Source organism: Bactrocera dorsalis, unplaced genomic scaffold (assembly GCF_023373825.1).
Source record: "Bactrocera dorsalis isolate Fly_Bdor unplaced genomic scaffold, ASM2337382v1 BdCtg148, whole genome shotgun sequence".
Taxonomy (NCBI): Eukaryota; Metazoa; Arthropoda; class Insecta; order Diptera; family Tephritidae; genus Bactrocera; species Bactrocera dorsalis.
The window spans coordinates 1-12854 of NW_026038199.1; the positions used below are offsets into that span (position 1 = coordinate 1).

General features: G+C 36.9%; 1 protein-coding gene across 4 annotated transcripts; it reads left to right on the forward strand.

Annotated features, from left to right (window-relative positions):
- Positions 1 to 657: 657 nt before the first annotated feature.
- On the forward strand, positions 658 to 9462 carry LOC105230601 (cAMP-dependent protein kinase type II regulatory subunit; the record flags this gene model as incomplete). Of its 4 annotated transcripts, XR_007423598.1 has the most annotated exon segments (8): positions 658 to 839; positions 1695 to 1795; positions 2866 to 2961; positions 3654 to 3801; positions 3896 to 3971; positions 4043 to 4225; positions 7641 to 8250; positions 8744 to 9462. XR_007423598.1 is itself a non-coding variant. In XM_049461868.1 (7 exon segments), coding segments are annotated over 7 exon segments (917 nt in total), but the record flags the coding sequence as incomplete, so codon positions are not given.
- Between the last annotated feature and the right edge of the window lie 3392 nt (positions 9463 to 12854).

Below are 12854 nucleotides of genomic sequence, written 5' to 3' on the forward strand. Positions count from 1 at the left end.
TGTTGTAGTAATTCTTAATTCAACTTAACTTTTGTAAGCTCTAAACTTTACTTTTCAATCAGATTAAGAACTCTTCCCCCACATAAAATCACTTGTCATTTGTAAAATGGCTTTTCCGTCTGCGTCGGAAGGAAAACGCTTTCGCATTTGCCGTTATATGTGATTTTTAAGTATGAAAAGTCACACTTTATATCGCCGGCCGCCTTCTTCTAACATAACCAATGGCGCTTGCTGCGCGACTCTGCATTTCAGAGAAGATCCGTTCAAAATGATTTATGCTGGCGCAAATTGCCCGTGAAGTCTCGCACATTTGTTCGCTTAAAGTGCAAATCATTTAATTTAATTAAGTTTTTGACGGAGCACCGCAATATTTTGCATATTAAGTGCGACAACGCAGCGTCTCGCGTCCAGCGTGGCGTATGAGTAATGCACTTAGCACACACTCACATAGTATACAAATATAAATCGTTAGTGGGGTTTGAGTGCTGAAAGTACACGCTGTGTTCAGACTTCCAGCGCCCAACAATTCTCCACACTCTGAATTTAAGAATAAAAATTTTGTTATTTTGGGGTTCAAACGACCGTTTGCCGATTAAAATGCCAAAGTCTTCTTCCTGCCAAGGCGCTAATTTTGTTCGTTTTCTCGTTTATTTTCAGAGCCAGTTCGCCGTTTTACCACACGCCGCAAATCCGTATTTGCCGAAGCCTATGATCCAGAAAACGACGCCGACGATGACGAGGCCGAACGCAAGGTCTATCCCAAATCGGATGAGCAGCGTGCACGTCTAACCGATTCGGTGAAGAATGTACTGTTGTTCCGTTCGTTGGACGATGAGCAGGTGAGTGCGAGCCATCAGCGACACAAACACACACATACATACATATGCATCTCGTCGAATTCCATTTCATTTGCGCTTGAAATGAACACACAGAGACAGAGCATCGCAAAAAGAACGCTTTTGTTTCCTCACGCAGGTTGGCCATTAATAAGGTAATTCACTTAGAACCACGAATGCAAGCACTACGTTCGATGCAACCTAACCTCAGACGCATACGATTGCAACACCTGTTTGCTGAGCGCTAAACAAATTTGTATTTAAAAAAAACAGCAACACAAAGAAACCGAAGATAGACGACGCTTTCGTATGGAACATGAATTTCCACTGTCGGTTAGTGGCAAGAAATAAATGCATATGTACATACATATGAATTTTCAAAGCTGGTCTCAACAATTTTTCTCCCGTAGAGAGACTAAAATATATAGATTCGAACAATACAACACTTCTAAAAAACATAGTCCCACACTCATAAATTTCAATATTTCGCTCATTTGCTGCAAGACCGGCATAAATCAAAAAACGTGATTTTTGAGTTAATGCTGCAGAATTGTTCGTTATATCATACTTCATGTTGAGTGAAAAATTCATATGAATACCTCTTATATCGCTTGAGAAGAGGTGTAGGGTTGGAGTCACCGTGTAAGGTTGTAGTCAGGTGAAAACTTTAAACGCGGTTTCTGGAAAATCGATTTTTTGACTTATGCCGGTCTTGCAGCAAATGAGCGATTTGTTCTTCATTATTCTCAAATATGAAATAGGTCACACATGTTTCAATACAAAAATAGACAGACATGCAAATTCCTGCACCACATACATACATATGTATCTACATTCAAACATTTTGTTTTTTCGCAGATGAATCAAGTATTGGACGCCATGTTCGAGAAGCGAGTGCAGCCGGACGAGTTCATCATTCGCCAGGGCGATGACGGCGATAATTTCTATGTTATTGAGTCGTGAGTATTGTATTTCAATTATAGTAATGTCAGGCCGAGTGGTGAGTGAGTGAGCTAAACGGGCTCCGTCCTCATGCAAATTTATTCCGCTTTCCTATAAATGAAATTAAAATGGAATGACTTTTTTGTTTATTGCATTTAAGTAACCATGGTTTGATTTGGTGAACTGACTTAAATGATGAAGCATCTCATACAAGTTGTCGCTATTCAGCTAAAAGTAACGTCCAGTTGAGTTCAGAAGCTTCAATGTTAGGTCCTTTGGTACTGGTGTTTCCGCAACTTCCCAAATTCCATCAGACTGCACGTTGACTGTGCTGGAATCTAAAGACAAATTTTAGGAAAGAGCGTGAACAAGAAGCAATTTTAACTATTTTTTTGATTGTTTTTAATTTTTTGAAAATTGAAATTTTGAGATATGGATAGTTCTAGACAGTTCTATAAAGAATACTCTCTAAAAAATTTCAATTAAATTAGTTCAGTAGAACCTTTGAAATCGTGGGTATCGTTTTGGGAAAAACAGTTTCTAGGAAAACGCATTTAAAGTTTCAGTTCCGGTTCCTAGTTCGCAGGTTGGACACCAAAAAAGAATTTGGATTGAAAAATCCTTTTGAATAGTTAAACTTTGAATATAAAAAAGATTTTAATTTCTAGATTAGAATACCCTCTTAATGAATGTATGAGACTGAAATTTAGTTTCGAATATATACAATTCTCACCATCTCGTAGCCTTATAAAACATTTAATGACGATCGAATAACTCTAAGTATTGTGTTACCCGAATTTGGAAGCGCTTTCTTCATTTAAATCAAATCCGTCAATTTATATGGTGTTTAATATGTAGCCACTTGGCAAGCGCTGTAAAATATCTGGGTGAATTGGAGACATGAATAGCTCTTTCATCAAGTCCGGCAGTCGTTCGAACTGTGATTTAAGCTTGCAACAGACTTAATTTTTTTGTTAAATTACTTCCAGCAAATAATAAGAATACTTAATTATACTCATCTCTTAACTACTTAATTCTCACCTCTTTTCTCTTTTCATCTGCCTTGCTGCACGAACAAACTGATCAGTGGAGTTTACAAAGTAATTTGTAATGGTGATCATATTTTCACCTACGACAATACTGGAATATTCGGTGAATTGGCATTGCTCTACAACGTACCAAGGTGAGTGAACACTCCATTTATATATGTGGTTCATGATTTATATTTTTAGTACAAGTACAGCGCAATTATAAATAAATATTTCTATTATAAAAATGCTTAAAGTTTTGTTTAAAAATATTTATTTCAAAATTATATGCGCTAAACTGGCAATTAGCATTAAAATGATGAATAAAAGTTGCTGCTCATAAAGGCAAAACAAACTAAAAATTCCTTGCTTTCTATAGAAGATATAAATGTTCCCATTAAATTAATGAAATCACATTTTTCGCCTTTTTGGTGCACAAAAGCTTATTGAAGAGAAAAAATGCTGGAGTTTAGTGCCTTAATTATCCTTATTACAACCTGGCCGAGAGAAGTTTGTGTGCGTGCTTGTGTCCGATAGCTGGCAAGCATGTGTTCGCATGTAGCTGTGTGTGTGTGTGTGTGTGTGTGTGTGTAAAACATCGTTTTTATGGGAGGAGGCGTTAAAGTTGAAAATAGATGTTCATTCAATTGGAAGTAAAGCTTAAAATAAACTTAAAAAGTCATTTTATCGATTTACCTTTGCCCTCCACACACACACACATATTGTTTGTTACAAGCATATGTGCATGCAACTAAATTAAAATGGGTGATCAGATTGGAAACCAGCTCTGGTTAAGGCTTAACATTAAAATACAGCCGTTTATGTAATAATTTTCGATTGCTTTCAGAGCCGCCTCCATACAGGCTGTCACAGAGGGCCTACTCTGGGCCATGGACCGTCAAACGTTCCGCCGCATTCTATTGAAGTCCGCTTTCAAAAAGCGAAAAATGTACGAGACGCTATTGGACAGTGTACCAATGTTGAAAGCGTTGAAGGTGAGCAACCATACGCTTAGTACTCATAATGAAGAAGAAGCATTCTTTACATACAAGAATTTATTTGATTTAATTTTTCAATATTTTCATTTAGTCCTATGAGCGCATGAATTTGGCCGATGCATTGGTTTCCAAGCACTTCTCCAGTAATGAGAGAATCATCAAACAAGGTTGGGAGAACGAATTTACTAACCAGAAAGCGCTCAAATCTCTACAAAATTATATCGTTTACTCCTTGCAGGTGACGTCGCTGATGGCATGTACTTCATAGAGGATGGCAATGTTTCGGTGAAAATGGATCAAGACGGCAAGGAGATAGAGATTTCGCGCCTAGGTAAAGGTCAATATTTCGGCGAGTTGGCTTTGGTTACACACCGACCACGCGCTGCTTCCGTCTATGCCGATGGAGATGTCAAAGTTGCATGTAAGTGAAAAATACCATAACATTAACTGAACTTGTTGTTATATTTGGAAGTTAGCTCTTTTATGCATTTATACCACATCCATTGAAATGGATTTTTTCAAAACATAAATATTTTTTCATTATATTTTAATTTTCCAAATCAACATATGACCGTTAATACTTTACTATTTCCATTAAGTTATGCAATGAAATGTACATATGAACTTAAATGTACGTATGCACGTATTTAAATGTGTTTGCTGAAATCTTTTCCTAGTGGATGTGGTACTTAGTATTCTCTTGCCTTTTAAATATATAGTTTGCCATTTTATTTTCATTTCTCTTTTGCATTAACTTGTTTTTCCGCCTATGTTTTATCTTTATGAGCCTTTATTAATATCATTTTGTTTTTATTTTTCAATTTTCTTTCTAATTTTCCCCTGCTAATTTTACTCCTTAAACTTCGTTAAACCGCATAACTTCGTATCTCTAAATTCCTCCGCTTGTGCTTGCGTAACTGTATCTGTATGTTTTATATATGCCCGATTTGTTATACGATACGTGGGCCCTGTTTTTGTAGTCCTAGACACCGATTGCTTCGAGCGTTTGTTGGGCAAATGTGCGAATTTGTTGGAGAGCGGGATTAGCGGTTACCGCTACCTGGACGATGATTTGCGCATTTATTACGACAATATGAAAATGCTGCAGGGCATTAAATTGTAGAGCCACTTCGTTTGCTTGTTGTTTTTTTTTCATTTTAATATTAGTTCATGCTTTCATTGCTTTACTTTTGTTATTATTAATTAATTTTATGCAAAAACCGAATACTCTTCATTTCCATTTTAAAAGTAAACTTTCTTTTTAACTTTCTTATCCACAAATTTATTTTAATACCCTTTGAATTTTCCATAAAAAAATCATCAATAATAAATCCCAATAAACAATATAACAATCAAATGCTTGAATCGACTTGTGCTTGGCAATGCGTGAAAGATTTGGACAAGAGCGCTTTCGAGCGCATACTCGGGTTCCTTACGGATGTGCTCAAGCGAAATGCAGAAATCTATGAAGAACAGTTATCGAATCTTGCGCGGGAGAATATATTTTGAAGATCTTTCACTTTTCTTATGTATGTATATATGGACAGTAGTTTTCTGTACACGTTTTTGTTGAATTTCGTTCACTCGGTGTTGGTGGTACAAGCCTCCATTGAAATCCAGAACGCAATGGATGCTTCTAAATAGATTCTGTTTTTGTTAAGCAAGCACTCGACTAACGCTGAGTCAATGTTGTAAGCTTTATATGCAAACAAATAAATGCAAAACAAAAAAAAATTTACAATTATTTCAAGTTATGAAAACTGGCAAAAGATAGAGCTGATATACTGTGGGCAAAAAAGTAAGACTTTTTAAATAGTAGTTTAGTATACTCGTACTCTTTCTGGAAATAGGAGAATAAAGCATTTTCAAATGTAATACCTGGCGAGACCTCCATTCAGAATTCTAAATTCTAAAAATGTATTCTGTGATCCTATACATATGTACCTCTAATGACAATTAATTTAAATTTCGATGCCAACCTTGTTAATTTAAAATTCGGGATAGTTAGACAGAGGTCTAATAAGCTTTTTTACGAGATCCGACCGGACGGCAGTTTATATTTTAAATTTTATTATTATTTTTATTGTTATTAAATTGTTACATAAAAGAAAATAGAAAAGCAAAGTGAGCACAAGTGTATCCCTTGCTTCAAGTACTCATGAAGGTGTTAGAAAAGCACTAAAGCGTAAATAATTAGGTCAGTAGTTGCTGTTAGAAGGCAGACCCATAAGTTCTAGGTACATTACATGCCCTGCCACTTCCACCGTCATTCTCATCACCACTTTGGAGCCAAGGTCAACTAAAAGCTGCATTGGTAAGGCTTGCGTAATAATTAGAATAAAATAACGGCGCATGTTAGCTTCTAATTTTGGACAACGGATTACACTGTTTTGAAAAACACAATCAACCAACACACACAAGTACCGATTAACAATTAGAAAACAGCAAAGAGACACTTGGTCCAATTGGGTAAAATATATCCTCACCACACACACACACATACATACACAGTGTTTTAACAACAACAACACCTACCTTTTACCAGTTTGTAAAAGAATAACATTTGAATGTAAGCACAGTTACCGTTAGACAGAAAAATACCGTTAATTAGCTAAAGTAATGGAAATTAGGTTTAAAATAACTGTAAAAAATGGTAACGGTTCTTCTAACACTTTCTGCCTTAACTGTATGCTACACATACATATAAACACACCCACACTGAAAACATGAACCGATTTTTAACATTTTTGGTAGAATTTTGTATAAAAATATGCATTCGGTATTTTAGTGCTCAATGCTCAAGACGACGAAATATCGTAACTCCTAGTGTAAGTCGAAAGATAATAACTGCCTGCCTCTCCGTACCAAGACGTCTTCAAGACCTGCGATTGACAGCTCAGTACGCTTCTATTTCAAGGGATTGCAATGTCAGAATTGTTGCCCAGACGAGTTAGTCTCTGTAAATGCATGCCGATACCAGGAAATGTTGGTCCCCTCATCTCAAAAAAAGTTACCTCAAAACATTCCAATCTGAAAATTGAAATTAACGGCTTTTGCATATGCAATCCACGCATTTTGCTTAAATCAAAAGCTCTCGAGTTATTATATTAATGGAAAATGTTTTAAAATTAATTCAAAACTTCTCAAATCTTACCCGAAAATACTCCAAATTCTGCAATTTCACATGGAAATAAAAATAATTTAAATAATTTTGGCTTCGTAATATAGCAAACTTGAAAATTCAGCTTAAAACCCACATTTGAAGAGGTGTTGGTTCCTTAAAAAATTTCGCAGCAGAACTCAATCATTTAGTTCTTGTAAACCTTCGGAAATAATACAGTTATTTTTTGTTATTCATATATGCCGTTATATAATATATTTACACCAAAACTTTAATTGACCACATTCTGCAGTCGCAACAGTGAAGATTCGCTCGCATTTATAAATCCCGTTAGAATTGTAAATATGTATGTATGAACTTGCTTGTGAGGTGCTGAACTCTTTCTGTGTTTCCATTAATTCTGTAAATAGGAATCTGTTAATTTTGTACTTAAGTTTATGTTTTATTTTATGAATTTATGAATTTTCTGTTTTGCCTTGGACATATATTCTCTTATTCCTACTTCAACGAACTGAAGCATGCGAGTGAAGAAGTGTTTGTAACATAAGAATTGTGTCTAATTGGCAATTGAAATCAGCGGAAAAGTGTTGTGCATGCGGGCACACTAAAAGCAAATAATAAAACAACAACAACAAATATTTGAATAAACTTTTGAATTTCGATAAGCACATTTGAATAATCTCTGCTCACAATTCTCTCTACTCCCATTATTTAGTCTTGGAGGTGCGAGCATTCGAGCGCTTGCTGGGCCCGTGCATGGAGATCATGAAGCGCAACATTGACGACTACGAGACGCAGCTTATCAAAATCTTTGGCACCAAAAACAACATTAGCGATACACGATAAAAAGTCTGAGTTCCAAGCAAACACACACACAACTAAGAATACACACACGCACACACACACTGACCGCCACGAGCGCTCACGTGCGAAGTTCACATACACAACAACAACTACAAGAACTACAACTACAACAATGTCACTCTAAAAGCGGTGGCAATATAAATCTACTAATAATATCATTAATAATTTAATTAAAAACCAACTGAAGCTGCAGCAGACGCCATTAGTACGTGTAGTTAGGAATACAGCAACAGCAGCGGCAGCATCAGCAACAACAGTAACAACATTAAGAGCAGCGCACTCAAATACAATAGTCAATCATGTTAAAAGTCAAAGAAGGGGAGAACCAATCACTAAAGTAACAACAGAAACAGAAACAGAATTTACAAATGCATCAAGTGTAACAGCAACAACAACTAAAACAGCATAGCATAATACTAGACCAAAACAAGTCCATGTTTATTCACAAAACATATTGAATTGTAAGCACAAGAAATAAGTTTGAAGCAAAAAAGTACTTATGCATATGTATGTGTATACTAGTAAAGTAAGCCTATGTATGTTTGTATGTATGTATGTACTGTTATATATTATTATCAGTGAAAACATCTGCGGCGAGCGCCACACAAGCTAATACATCCCTGCAAAGAGCCTCAGCTAGTCAGAAAAGGCAGAGACTCCCGTCCGGAGTCGAAGTAGACAGAAAACGTCAGACTTCTTCCAATCGCGGAAGGAGTTTCAGATAGATTTCTCGGAACTGACATAAGGCTAGTATGTTTCCGACATCTGAGAAGCGGAAGCCCATAGGACAACAGCATTTCGCGCCGGGATGCACGCGCTCGCCGCCCACATACAAACACACACACATATGCATGCGTATCCACTCATATAATACATACATACATACATACAAGCATATCTGGTAAAGTAAGTAAAGTGTATCTTGTAATTTATTTTTACTTGTTGTTTTTATAGTTTGTAAAATGGGAAGTAGTGGTGGGTGTGAGCCAGGCGCTTGAGAACTTTTCTTTTGCTTACAAACATACATATACACACTGCTTTTCTGCCATTCTCAAGCAAAAGCTTTGGAAAACAAAAACAACAAATATAAGTAAAAACAGTTAATTTAAATGCTTAAACGCTGCTCTCGCAACCAGAGCAAAAAGAAGAAGAAGAATAAGAAGTAAGCGAACACACGATGTCTCAGCATAGTGAGCCGTCGAGGCGAATATAAACCTTAAAAAGTAAATAGTTAAAAGCAACAAAAAGTAAAAACAAAACAAAACAAAACAAAACCAAACATAAACATATTTATTAGTGTAATTAAAAGTTTCAGCGATGCAGGCCATTACGAGATTGTTAATGAGAGAACTAGAGAACTAGAGGCGGGAGAAAGCAAAATACAATATGAAAGATAGAAACATTAGAGTGCGAACACTTCAAAGGTGGTAGTTCATTTGAAATGGACCGAGGTCCTCTAGGTTTTGCGAAGATAAACACACACACACACACACATACATACATGAAACATATTTGTTATAAATAAAATAATTTGTATTATTTATTTTTAATTGCAAAGCATATTATGTACATCTGGTTTATAGCAGAGCCATTAAACAATTAATATGATCTTAACAAAGAAGTTGTAAGCGACGTAAGTAAAATATAAATAAAAACAAGAATATTAAAAATAATATTAAAAATTAACAAAATTATTGATGGGTAAAATCAACACATATTTGGGATAGAAATACACTCCATTTGTACCGTTATTTTCCGTTATTTCTAACTCAAACACACAAGCATAGATATTTGCGACAAGAAAGCGATGTATCCTCAGCCACAAAAAAGAAAACAAAATAAGTTGAAAGTAAAAAACATGAACTAAAATAACGGTAGAATTGAGAAGGGCGTGCACTTCAATGGAAATTATAAAATTCCATAGCGATTGGTCGTTTATTTGCTTCAGTTTTGTTCGTTGCCACCAGAGGTTCAGTGTTTTCATACTACCGAGCAACGGTACCAAGTAAAACCCGCCAATCATCTTGAGAGTTAGTTGACATATCAACCCATTAAGTGAGTTGTGCTCAGTAGTGTTTATGGGGAAGGATTTTGACAGGAATGTTAAATCAGTTGGTCGGTCAGCGAAGCATGTGCATCCACCTTTAGATGGCTACACGATCCCATATATGAGTCCATGTCCCTAAGTTCCGTCAACCTGCCGCAGAGATGTTTAACCACAAACGGCAGCTTCATTTAGGCATCGTGTTGTTATTGCACTTGAACTAATAGTATAGAAACTGGACCGTTATGTGAATTAGTTGAGATGAAAATATATCAGCCAACCAGCGGTCATAACCATTTCCTCTACTACGCCGCACCAATATGGTCGCCTGGATGCAATGGAACGCAGATGAGGAAGCTTCAGATTTGTCAGAACACAGCACCTCGGGCTACGACAGAATGCCTCTTGATGTCTCCTATCGAGCGCCTCATAGTGAGGTCCGTATTCTCCCAGTTAAGAAGCGTAATGAATTCCTCTCCACACAGTTCCTGCTGGTATGTTTTCGCAGAAATCACCCCTGCAGACATCTGCTTGGAGCGGAACCGCCTCCTAGGAACATCAAGAGGTCATCCCTCAATTACGTCGACGACATTAGATAGTACTTCGACCACACTTCGGACGCAACAAACTTCCGACAAGCATTGACCGCCATTCACAGTGGAGCCATCTACACCTTCACCGACTCCCTTGAATGGCGTACTCGGAGTCAAACCACCACACATCGCAGACGAAGAGCTCGAGTTGCCGCGAAAAACGAGAGTGACGCTTGCGCAATTTCGTTCTGGATACTGTAGCAGGTTAAATTCCTACTTATCCAGAATAGACCCCGACATACCCAATATATGTCCCCATTAACCCCACTCATCTAGCACCCCTCTCCCAATGGTCCGACCCCGTCGAAACACCAAGTTTCTTGGGCCTTCCGTTAAACGATGTCGACGAAAACTTTGCTAACCCTTACCTTCCTAACGGGGACTAGGTAGCCAACCATTTTATTTCATTATGGAGGTATATAGTACATACATATTTTTTGAAAAGATACCTTACGATGTCCACTCGTCGACCAACTTTCACCATATACCGTTTTCAGCTCAAATTTTAGAGATTGAAATCGAACAAAGCTGGTTCATCCGTTCCTTGAATCGATGGCTAAGGGGTTTACGTATTTACCTATACATATGTATGTATACACCAGCGATTCTTGGTTAGTTACAACAACAGAAATGCCAATAATCCCATTTATGCATACATACTCACACTCATTATGTAGAAATGCGTTTGTATGGGTGTGGAATCGTAAACACATACACAGGAAATCTATTCACACAAATCCAACTGTATTGTAATTAGCTAGTAAGGAAATATTGAAATACTTGTAAGAATACAATTACCGTTTTACATTGCACAATCGAAGTGAGAGGAGATCATCAGAACCAAGTAGAATAAACCATCATAAGCGTTAAAAAATACCAAAAAAAATTAAAAAAAATCATACAAATCGGTGCAAAATGAGGTTAGGACCGCTGCACATCGATAGTTCCGCACGCTTGAGTAAAAAGATATTTGATTGCAAATTGAGGAAAATTTGCAAATTTTGTTTCTTCGCTTCGATTCCAGAAGCAAAGTAAAAAATATTCAAGATGTTACCTTAAATTAGAAGAAAAAAATATGAAAAAATAAAAGTAATCTTGACATCAAAATAAATCCGTTGTGTGTGTGTGTATGTACCTATGAATTAATGAATACATATGTATAAGCAAAACAAAATGGAGTCCTAAAAGTCAGCATGTAATTAATCAATTGCGGACCTTCTTGCAACATTGTTGGATCCTATTTACGTATGTGTGTTTGTAAGATAAATAACTGTGAGCCTCCATTGAATTGATGTATTCGATGTGTTAACTGTATTTTGTTCTTTTTTATGCGTGTAACTAACTAGTCAGAGACGAACTTAAGCAATAATGCCCGTGCTTGTTAAACTCATATTTGTTACCGATAATCCACAGCACCACTTCCGACAGACGAGGGTTCGAAGTGAAAACTGAGCAAACTGTGTTAGGCGAGTGCGCATTGGCACCGACGACCCCAAACGGGAGCTGGCCATGCCCGGAATGAAGTTCGAAGAATACCCCTAGTAAAAGCTTATGCCACAGTTATCCTCCCTGAAGGTCGTGAAGGTAGCACAAGCTGTCGTAAGAAAGGGGAATGCAAACGAGTATCGCAATTGTCAGATTACAATCAAAATCGTTAAGCTTTTTCTGTCGAAACTCACCTCTGCGGTGAGATCCTATGGCAGTGAGTTTTCATTCAAATAAGATAACTTACAGAGACACCTTTCGTCCACTCACTGATGTCAATCAAAAGCACAATGTACCTTGCCCTTCAATATACAGAAACGTGTATTTAGATATCTTCAGTTGTAATAGACGCTATCGAACTATCTGGTCCAAGCATATTACTTTCATCAAACTTCGGGTACGCTTTCCCGTTGTTGTTCCAATTTCTTTTAGAAACTCCCCCGACTGCTACGCACACTCGAAGCGAATAAAAGGAGATATTCAATGACAGTATACTAAAAGACCCCAATCACTGGAGGGAAGTCCATGGTGTGTGCGGTTAGGGGTCTATAAGACCCTTGAACCCCGTATTTTTGAGTATGCTCAACATGGATTCCCTTTTTCGTTAACTAAGGCACAAACAAGACCCTCGCTAACATGAGCTTATTATACCTGAACTGCACTCTAATATGAAATAATGTATTTAACCGTTAAGCGATACAATTGAAAAGCAATTTTCAATTAAATTTAATTATAAATAAGTGAAATGTGTAGTATTTAATACAAAAAATAAAAATATTTAAATAGTAATTAATAAAGAACCAAATGAAAGGAAATGCGAAGTTTTAACTTGAACTTGGGAACAATCTTGGTAAGCGAACAGGGTTAATTAGGCTGCTGGAATGCAGTTGGACCGTAGCAGGAGCAATGGATTAGCAGGGGCTATTCGGAACACAAAACTGAG